Below are 11,709 nucleotides of genomic sequence, written 5' to 3' on the forward strand. Positions count from 1 at the left end.
ACATGAAATATACAGTAGGACCTCTAGGGGGCGCTGGAGCGCCACTAATGGGTTCCAGCGTGGCTAACCTCAGGGCCATTTGGCGTATAGGCAGGCGTATTTGTTTCGCAATGTGCGTGTAAAATCATTGCGAGGTATGTACAAACAGGATGCAATGATGTAAAAGCGCAAACTGCCTGCCGCGGGAGCTGAAAGTGGCAGATTGCGATTGTCATGTCATGCATATGCATTCATGGGAGGATCCAGGGGAGAGTGGGAGTTTAGCGTAAAAAGATGGGAGGGGAAGAGTAAAGAGCGCCTAATTATGTATTCCGCGGTATGTACAAAGACTGCTCCTGAAAGTGCACGTCTATTCTGCGCCTAAATACTTCCGCCTTGTAAAAGCAGGTGTTAATCCAAATTGTAGTTCAATGAGTCAATAAGAGAACCTTTCAAAGACAACAGAATCGCTATTTAGAACACCAGTTTTTGTGGTGAAAGTATTTGTACTACCAAAAGCAACCTCAACTTTCCCGTCATTCACTTAAAACGTTCCTACTTGCTAGATTTGACCAATCTTCCATAGCCTACGTGCACAAGTTTGAGTAGAACTACTGATCTTCATTATCTCCCTGCTTGTTTAGGCTACATCTTATCATGTATAGTATTATTTCATGATCGCTAAACGTTTGATTCTTTTTAATGTTGTCATCAGTTAACTTCATTCAACTGCGCTTGTATGTAGGCGCTGCCATTCAGTTGTGGATGTTGTGTTTATTGGTCGGAGAAAGGCAGAGAAAGGGGCAGTGTACACTAAGGATTGAACGATTGATAAATACGACAGAAACTTGGGTCTGACAGCGTTCGCAATCTGCGGTGTGTCCATGCCGCTGATAACGCTACGTTCGCAAATGTACGTACATCTGGCCCTCAGTCTTTTCCCTGACACATACAAGAACTGCTTTCTCATTTGTGTGTCTAAGATCCCAATCACATCGTTAGATAACTCCTTGCAGCAACCTTGTAGTTTGTGAAAGAGTGAAAATAATCCTTACTTCAGTGACCTATCATTACTTTGGCAGATGGGCAAGACAAGCACTTATGCCTAGCCCAGTCCTACGGTTGCTGAGTGACATTCGAATGAGTTGACGGTCATATTTACGGAGCCCCTAAGGGGTCATGAGTAAAAAAAATCTAAAGTTTAGTTTCATGTGCTCACGTGAAACTTTCATGTGCTCACCTGAAACTTTCATGTGCTCACGTAAAAATTTCATGTGCGCACATGAAAGTTTCACATGAGTATATGAAGGTTTTGTGTGCGCACGCAAAACCTTTTCACATGAAAGTTTCAGGTGAGCACATAAAAAATTTCATGTGAGCACATGAAACTAAACTTTAGATTTTTTTTTGCTCATGTCCCCTTAGGGGCTCCGTACATATTCAAATTTGCAGTGGTCTCTTATGAATATGACCATCAACTCATTCGAATGTCTGCTGCTGGGGCCATGTAATCACAGTCTTAATACACACTACAGTATTCTTAATGTAATCACAGTCTATGAAGTGCGATCTGTGTGATAGAGTAGAGTAGAACAGAATGGAAATGGACTGTATATTCCAGGCTTTCTCTGAAATATTTGGGATCACTTGATTGGTATGAAATATTCAGTTGCTCTACACATAGCAACACAGGGCCACTAACCATAAACAGACATTCCAGGAGCACTAGATCCTCTCGTACAGACTCCAAACCATGTGAGTCAAAATATCAAACGGTCACCAGTTCTACTACTATTACTGCCTCCTCCACCACCACTAATACGTCTCAGAGGCAAGTAGTTCATTAAAAAAGGGAAAAGAGTCTGGTAAAAAAAGGGCCTGACCACCACAGACCACTAAAATAGTAGGCTAGTCGAACAATTTTGCAAATGAGAGGACTTTCGGTTTAGTTAAGGTAAAAGTAGATTTGTGTGAACTGACTGAGCTATTTCTCAGCTGATTTCTGTTGACTCCACTTCTTCTAAAATGCAGATGAGTTTGTGTTTCCCACCACATAATTGCATGCATCAGTTAACAATGGCCTCAGAGATCACATGTGTTTCCTCTTCCTGACCGCCTCTTCCTATACTAAATCATTAAATCAAATAATCAGAATCAGCTTTATTGGCCATGTTTGCGTAAACAAACAAGGAATTTGACTCCGGTTAATCTTTGCACTCAAAGTACAACACACACTTAACATATAAGAATACAAATAAAAACCATAAAAAGAGTAAAAGAATAAAAACAGAACAGTAAGAATAAAAACAGAACAGTAAGAATAGAAACAGAACTAGAAACAGAACAGTAAGAATAAAAAAAGAACAGTAAGAATAGGAGGACAGTAGAATGAAGGACAGTAGAATATGACTATGTAGAAGAATAAATACAGTATGTACATTTGCAAATAAAAGAATAAAACAGAACAGTAAGAATTAGGGCTGTCAATCGATTTCAGGCCACAGATATAACCTAGGGGACACAATGAAAATAAATTAACACTCCCCTCAATGGCAACAATTATTTCTTTGCATTGATGTGCGACTATAGAGTTGATGAACTCCGGTGATATGCAAATTCCTTGCTGCAGACATTGCAGAGGACTTTATTTTCAACACTTTATTTTTATCAACACCATCAGGCCGTTTTTTAAAAGTAAATGTTCCAATCAATGATCTAGGCAGCACATTTTCTTCTCTCTCCTTCATTTTACAGTCGAATGGTTACAGACTAGAACGGCTCGGGGGTCAAAGGTCATATGGAATCGATTAATCTGCACTCATTTTCTTAATCAGTTATTTTTTCTCAAATTAATTAATCGAAATGAATCAGTTATTTTGACAGCCCTAGTAAGAATAGAATGACAGTAGAATAAAGGGCAGTAGAATATGTCTATGTATAAGAATAAATACAGTATGTACATTTGCTAATGAATAAATAGACACTATGGGTGGTATAGGGTAATGCATTGTCACTGTCAAGGTTGCCAAGTCGTGGACACCTCAACAGACACAGGCAAGATGCAATATACAGTTGAAAGGAGGGTGGGAATATTGCAATATCAGTATAGACTGAGGTTTAAGATTAAATATAAATATAGTGCAAGGCTGTTCAGTGCAATGGTTATATATTAATAACAATACAGTAACTGTAAGGTTGAAGTACACATGAGGTAGATGAGCAGAACAGTGTTGATTGACTTTGTTCAGTGTAAGGGTGGGGGCTGTTTCTGAGTGTTCAACAGAGTGACTGCATGGGGGGAGAAGCTGTCTTTGTGTCGGCTGGTTTTGGCAATCAGTGCCCTGTATCGTCTTCCAGAGGGAAGGAGTTTGTGACTAGGATGTGAGGGATCTGTAGAGATTTTAGCTGCCCTTTTCCTGACCCTGGACCGGTACAGGTCCTGGATGGAGGGAAGGTCAGCTCCAATGATCCTCTCTGCAGCCCTAATTTTCCGTTGCAGTCTGGCCCTGTCCTATTTGGTGGCAGACCCAAACCAGACAGTGATGGAGGTGCGGATGATAGCTGAATGATGGCTGAGTAGAAAGTGGTCAGCAGCTCCTTAGGCAGATTAAACTTTCTTAGCTGTCTCAGGAAGTATAACCTCTGCTGGGCCTTTTTTCTGGATAGTGTCAATGTGGAGTGACCATTGCAGGTCCTGTGAAATGGTTGATCCCAGGAACCTAAAGGAATCCACCTTAGACCCTGTGTCGTTCTGAATGGCGAGGGGGGTGGGGGGCAATCTTCTTGGGGTTAAGCTCTAGGTGGTTCTGACTGCACCACTGGACCACCAAAACATGTTTGAATCCAACCCACTGTAATGTCCTGCCACAACCCCCCCCCCCCCAACCCCTTCTCTCCTCTCACTTACTGCCTCTTGTCACTGTCCTATCTGAATGCAAAATACCCTCCCCCCCCCACCATCATTAAGATGTTATATTTAATATGTTACATCAATTTGTGTAGATGAGCAATATCCAGCTTCAGGTTCATATGTCCCTTGAATCTTGTATTCAAGATGCAAGATTCGCTTTATTTATCACATGAGTAAAATCCCCGGCCCAGTACCTGCAGTACAGGCCGAGGGGCAATAAATTATATCCACGTGTTTTTGTAAACGCAAATGAAGAAAACATATTTACATCCATTTTAAAACACTTACAAATGCAACAGTAAAAAAGCTGCATGAAACCTTACGGAGGTGATCCAAGTCTCCAGGTTTACTGTAACACAATAATGTGTAGTGGAGGGCGCTCTGGTGCACTGCACCGGCAGCATCGTCGGTAGTTACGCAACTGCCTATGGGGGCCCCCTGTCTGTGCTGGGCCCTTAGAATAGTCCTAACCTTGTGTTGTTTTGATTGAGTAAAGATTAATCAAATAACAATGACCTGTGTATCACCTTTTCACCAAAAACCCTTTTGTAACCAAACTCTTCATATTAAAAGTTTAGAGGGAATATGAACGGAGGCTGAATTCTTTCACACAAAAACATCTATTTAATGAAAGAGATGCGGACCCTTATCTCTGAGGTGAGGTCATCTGAACGGAATTGAGAAACATTGCAGGAACTTGTGGTCAATTGGAGGAGGCTGATTCAGGACAACGTAGAGGTTAAAATAGTGTGTGAGAGAGTACATCATTCAGCTCAGGGTAGAGGAGTGTGAGAGAGTATATTCAGCTCAGGGTAGAGGGGTGTGTGAGAGTACATCATTCAGCTCAGGGTAGAGGAGTGTGTGCTTTAAGTCATCGGTCAAACTGCCTCTCATCGCAATCCATAGCAGGTTCCAAGGCACTTAGGTGAGTGTTTCGATAGATAGTCAGAGATAGATAGATACTCAAGGTCTCAGCAGCATACATACAACACAAACACATTTTTATACTAACACTTAATCTACTAACACTTAATCTAAATCAATTCTAAAAACAGTATCCACATAGTGGTGATTAATAAGTCAGTGGCGCTTGCAATGACTGAGGCAGAGACTGAGCCTGTGATTCTCTGTGCATAGTAAGGCATGGTAAGGTGCTCTAAGGTGCTCTGTGTGAATGAGTGTCATGGTGGTAGTGCAATGGTGATAGTGGTCATGGTGATCAATGGCCCTGGGGACAAATGACTTTCTCAGTCTGTCAGTTGTGCAAGGCAGTGAAGGCAGTGAGGTTGTGCAAGGCAGTGAGGTTGTGCAAGGCAGTGAGGCAGTGAGGTTGTGCAAGGCAGTGAGGCAGTGAGGTTGTGCAAGGCAGTGAGGTTGTGCAAGGCAGTGAGGTTGTGCAAGGCAGTGAGGTTGTGCAAGGCTGTTTCAGGTGCTCTATGTCTCTCTCTTTCTGTGTCTCTTTCTCTTGCTCACACATTCATATATACACTCTGCCTGAGAATGTAAACTGTGCTATTGTTGTTATATGTTGCAGCATGAAGCTGTTGCTAATAGCAGCTGCCTCTCTGGCAGTGGTGAGCTGTGCCAGCCTCTCTCTGGAGGACCTGGAGTTCCACGCCTGGAAACTCAAGTTTGGTGAGGAAGTGAAGAGGTTATCGTCTATTGTGTTAGATAATATTTGCATTTATACAATGCATATTAATACACATACAATACCACAATACAAGCATTATTATTAGATAGCATGCATTAATGTATAAATGTATATTTGTTTAGTTTAGAACTGCCCAGAACAATTTAACTAATAACAAATGCAGAGTTGCCATCTTTCTGGCTGTTTGGTCCACAGGTAAATCCTACAGGACCCCTGAGGAGGAGGCCCGGCGCAAAGACATCTGGCTCTCCACCCGCCGCAGGGTTCTGACCCACAACATCCTGGCTGACCAGGGCATCAAGACCTACCGCATGAGCATGAACCACTTCTCCGACATGGTAGGGCAGATGATCTACTGTACTGTATGTCTAAAAAGATTGACTTATTGAAAGGATCGCTTCCAAGCTTCTTATGCAAGCTCATATTCTATATCACTGTTGTCTATCTGCATAAACAGCCACTGGTGCAACTACGGAAAGTGCTTCCTTGTAAATCGCAATACCAAACTATCTCAGGTTTTTATCACAACAGCAACTTGTTTAGCGTAGAGAACCCTATACAGGTGACAGAGTACTGAAACGATGCATGATTTCTTCTGGCTCTTGGACAGGATAATGCAGAGTACCGTCAGAAAGCCCTAATGAACCTGGCTCGCTCCAACACGACCAAAACGGCCCACTCTGCACAGAGGCCTGGTACTGTGCCATTTGGACTTAAGAAAGGCCCCAAGTGGTCAACGTCAGTGGACTGGAGGGAGGAGGGATGTGTGACTCCAGTGAAAGACCAGCAAAGTTGTGCATCCAGCTGGGCCTTCAGTGCGGTAGGTTAACAGGAGAGAATAATTGTGTGTGTGTGTGTGTGTGTGTGTGTGTGTGTGTGTGTTTAAATGTTGAGTTTGGTGACATCTAGCTAGGATGCAATTCATGAAAATTGGGCACTTCTGGATAAGTTTTTGATTTTTGGCAGAGTGTTAGGTATAGGCCTAAGGTTTTCAAAAATCCATGGATACAAGTTGGGTTGGCCCCCCTAGTGGCAGTTATCCATAAAATCCAAAATGGCCCCACTAGGGGGGCCACCCCAACTTGTATCCATGGATTTTTGAAAACCTTAGGCCCATACCTAACACCTTGCCAAAAATCAAAAACTTATCCAGAAGTGCCCAATCTTCATGATTGTTCACATATTCCTTCCCAGCAAATCTATCAGAACGATAACAAATGATAAATTCAAGCAATGTTTTGTCTATCCTTATTTAGACTGGTGCTCTGGAATCCCAAGTCTGCATTGCTCACGGAAAGCTTGTGTCTTTGAGTGAACAGCAACTGATCGACTGTGGCATTTCTGATGATTGTTCAGGCGGTACAGTCAAGGGGGCATATGACTCCTTGACCTTGTTGGATGACGGACAACTAGACACAGAGGACTCTTATCCCTATGAGGCAAAGGTACTATGAACTGTCCTTGATGTTTCTTGAATACTGGAGCATAAAACCCTGCAGTACCTTCAGCCACAATCACTACGTCTAGACATCTAAACTCAAACATGCTTATTATGTCACTCACAGCCAGGAGGTGGAATCTGTGGGTCCAAATGAAAGATGCATTAATGAATCGTCTTTTAAACGTCCCTCAGGGATCGACCTGCCGTTTCGATGAATCTGACGTCGGTGCCGTCTGTACGGGATATGACACGGGAGACCCTGGAGATGAAGAAGGGCTCGAGGTAGCGGTGGCACTGTTAGGACCCATCTCTGTGACGGTCGATGCCGGACATGACTCCTTCCAGTCCTATCAGTCTGGTGGGTTTGCATAACCAAGACAGTGACACAAGAGGTCACAGGACAGTGACTTACATACTTTATACTCACTGCATCCTTTTCAAAATAGGTGTTGCGTTGTGTGCTGAAATACTGGAGTAAACATTAGAACAACTGACTAATTGACTGACACATAGATTGATGGCTACCTAGATAGTTAGCTAGCTAAATTGATTGATTGATTGATTGATTTATTGATTGATCGGTTGATTGATCCAGGTGTCTACGATGAGCCCTCCTGCCAGAGCACTGGAAGTCATGCCATGCTGGTGGTGGGTTATGGAACTGAAGATGGCCAAGACTACTGGCTGGTGAAGAACAGGTATGTTCAACTCATCAAGTATTATTTTCAATTTCAAAAGGAAAAGTTTAATCTAACTCTCAAGGTCTGTCATTCTTAAAGAGACACAGAGTACATAGTTTTTCTGTCTAAAACTAAGAAGCTACCTAGATAGCAACCACAAATAGACTACATAGCAACCAACAACAGGCGTCCTCTTAACAAAAACAGCAAATATGGTAAACTAATATATTTTGCCAAAATATATTTGACTGGAATAAGGTGTAAAAACAAATGGGCTAAGCTGCGCAAATGTGTTTAACTCAACTACACTACAAATGGGCTAAACTACAAATGTGTTTAACTCAATTTTGCATGGCTGTGTCTCACTTGACGTAACTCAATATTAATGTGGGGATGTTTTAGCACAGTAGAGTACCAAATCAATAATAATAAATGATATTTTCAATGAAACCTTGGCTAGATACCTCCTATTTGGAGGTACTTTACTGTGTTGTATTTCTTTGGTAGCTGGGGTGTGAACTGGGGAGATGAAGGCTACATCAAGATGTCCAGGAACAAGAACAACCAGTGTGGCATTGCATCTGCCAGTATTTTACCAAACGTGAAATGGTGAGTAGGTGTGAGTAACACATCACATCACATTTGCATTCATCCATTTACCTGATGCTTTAATTAAAAGTGGGGCAGCCATGGCCTACTGGTTAGCGCATCGTGTACACGCAAGGCGTAACCAATAACAAAACCTCACCGGTTTCACAAAAACCGGCATCGTGTAGACGGCCCCTTGTACTTAAAGAGATTTACAAGTGAAGAATAATATTCAAACTACAGAGCAATGGGAGACCTGAGAATAAACTATAACATTTGTCCAAAGTGAGTGTGAAATCACACACAGTGCTGGGATAACAACCTTCATTTGCTCTTCTGTCTTTCTCCCAGATACCGTCAAGATCGGACAGGAATCCAGACGGAGTTATAAAGAATGAATATACTTTATTGAGCAATCATTACCGTGCCACATGGACCATGCAATTCTGGTACAATTATGTACCAGACATCTAATTTGAACATTCTCATAAATATGCCTTTGAATTATTTGAATTTGAATTCTTGCTGAAGACATTAAAGAGGTGTTTGTAAAAGCAATGCAAAATGGTGAAATATTATTCTTGCAGTGTAACCAGGTATAAAGAGCTGTAGCATGGTGAAGTGTCTATGTTATTATGGGCTCCTCATAGCCTACTGCAGGAACTTCTATTGGATTGACTGGGCCACCCCAAAGTCAGAGGCCCAATATTTCTGAATAATCACCGATGCAAAAAATGACAACACATTTTTACCGGTTTTATGCCTCTAACACACATCTCATCATACCATTCTGCTCGGGGAGCAGTGAGGGGTTAGGTGCCTTGCTCAAGGGCACTTCAGCTGTGGATGTGGGCATGAGAGAGCAATGCTCTTCCCCGCCAACATTTTTCTTACTGGTCGGGGCTTGAACTGGTAATCCTTCGGTTCCCAAGCCCGAAGCCCTAACCAGTAGGCCACGGCTGCCCCACAATATTCTATAAAACCAATGAGACTGTGGGACAAACTTTTAATGATTGAATCGTCAGTTTGATCAGGCTAGGAATAATACTTTTTAAGATATGAATGTCCTAACATGGCCTCCAAGATAAGGCCTTTTAGAGAGTGTAAACAATCAAGGGCAAAAAGACTATGAAAACAATAGAATTGAACAAAAATATTTTACAGGTTTTAGATATGGAACCTAAAAATTGTGTAGACAAACTTTGAGGAAAATCAGAGTCGGTGCTGCAACCATTTTCCTGGATTTTGTCTGATTTGACACAGAACGGCCCAATTAATGTACTACCGGTATTTGTTCTGTTCGGTATTTGTTCTGTCGGTACGATACTGACCAGGCTGACACACCATTCCTCACTAATAGAACAGAGGAGCTCAGCAGGGAATGGAATAGAACTCTATGTTCTAGTCTAAGGGTGACATTTTTGGGATCCCTACTCTGGAATTGGTACACAATGGAGATCTGCACACACAGCAACATCATGACACTTTGATTCATGACAAGGTCTCATGACATAACTAACAAACAAACATCACAGGAAAGATCGTCTCTGTAACATCCGTACTAACCCCAACCCAGAGGGGCGAGAAAAACAACACTGGATTGCTTTTGTATTTACAAATGTACATACTGTAATTACACTTATATATAGCCTTATTCTACTGCTCTTCATACTATCCATCCTGCACATACACTTATTCTTAATACTCTTAGTATTCTTAATACTCAAAGTGTTTTTAGTTGGCGGTTTCGCCAACTCAGTTGCAGTAAGGACAGATATAAGAAAATGTTCTTACCCACAGCAATAGCACTGTACAACAACTCTCCTTTGAGTAGAGAGAGACGACTTATCTTTTAATCTTTTATATCTAACATGGAGGCAATTGTCTTGATTATGTCTTACTAGGCAGTTACACTTTGGTACTTGGATGTGTATGGTACCTTGACAGCTATGAAAGTAATTTTTTGTTTATGTATGTGGACTATGTGTGCTTGCTGTATGTTCTTAAGGCTGCTGAAACAACTGAATTTCCCTTTGGTAGGAATTTCACAGCGGCCACGACGGCCATGGCCGTCGTAGCCCCTTGCATTGGCCGTGAGGCCCCTTTGAAAATCAGAGGTTTACAGGCCACGGTGGCCTTGGTGCCCCCTTCTTTCAATATTCTGCTTTGCGTCCTACTAATAGCGATTTTTATTTAGCCTGTGGCCTGTCAAAATAATCTTAGCATTCACAGCGCAAATTAATTTAGTCTTTTACGCAGTGGAGAAAGTGACAGCGCAAGAAAGAAAGTGCGTCCAAATTCACCCTTTTTCAGTTGAACTACTCGCGAAGTAGCCTATTCATCACACAGACATCACAAGTATCACATGAAAGAGCTTTTTCTCACCTTTTAAACGATGTTAGCCGATAATTGCTGTGTTGAACGGTTCGCGAGAAAAGTAAATAATATAATTCAATTTAATCATACATTCTACTGAAGGTTTTGCGTCCCATGATCTCCCTACCCATTCATCTCGGTGGAATACTTTACGAACCCTTCTTTTAACACATGACAAACCATATATCAGAATAAACAGGAGACCTTACCGAACATAAAGGTGTAAAGCAGTCCCCTGTACAGAGTAATCCAGTTTTGAATTTGCAGTAAAGTTCGACATACATGGATGTCTCCAAATTTTGGCTTTTACACTGTTCCACATGATTTCATAACGGGCCAAATACAAAATAAATGTTACAAATATCGCCTAGATATTGGTAAATCAGAGGACAGCTGACTAAGAGTTTGTGAAAGTAGCCTTAATGATCACAAAATGCTAAGCATGCATCTAGGCTATTTGAGTTTCTTAAAGCTGAGCTGTGCTTAAATTGTTCAATACATGATTTCATAACAGGCCAAATATAAAATAAATGTTATATATAGCCTATATATCTGTAAATATTAGATGATCAGATGATTTACAGTTCTATGTAATATGTCATGTTTCATGTTTTTGTAATGTTTCATACAGTGATGCAGGTCTACTGCAGCGAATAGGCTAAATACAACTTTGATCATTTTTATAGCCTACTACTGTAAAGTTAACTTTGGCCTTGGGGCCCTGACATGTGGCCTTTGTGCCCCCCACCAAATATGCCCAACTGAAGGCCAAGTGGCCTTGCCCCCAGAATGGTGAAATTCCAAGCCTGCTTTGGGATAATTAAAGTATATCTATCTATCTATTATAATGTTATTGTTTCTACACTACAATGGTACTGTTACCACACTGCACACACTGTAGCTGTACCTGTACATACTGTACATATCTGTCTATATGGTTCATACTGAATGTCCATATTTATTCTGTTTTCTTCATAATATATTCTGTTACAGTAATACACTGCATATATCTATATTATTCTTACTACTATTATATTGTTACTGCTACTACATTGCACATATCTGTATGTTGTTCATACAT

General features: G+C 41.4%; 1 protein-coding gene across 1 annotated transcript; it reads left to right on the plus strand.

Annotated features, from left to right (window-relative positions):
• Nucleotides 1–7,054: 7,054 nt before the first annotated feature.
• Nucleotides 7,055–8,810, plus strand: LOC121721510 (digestive cysteine proteinase 2-like). Its single transcript, XM_042108505.1, has 4 exons — nt 7,055–7,342; nt 7,580–7,682; nt 8,172–8,273; nt 8,604–8,810. Coding segments are annotated over exons 1-4 (462 nt in total). The 5' UTR covers nt 7,055–7,086; the 3' UTR covers nt 8,605–8,810.
• The last annotated feature ends 2,899 nt before the right edge of the window (nt 8,811–11,709 follow it).

Source organism: Alosa sapidissima, chromosome 1 (assembly GCF_018492685.1).
Source record: "Alosa sapidissima isolate fAloSap1 chromosome 1, fAloSap1.pri, whole genome shotgun sequence".
NCBI lineage: Eukaryota > Metazoa > Chordata > Actinopteri > Clupeiformes > Clupeidae > Alosa > Alosa sapidissima.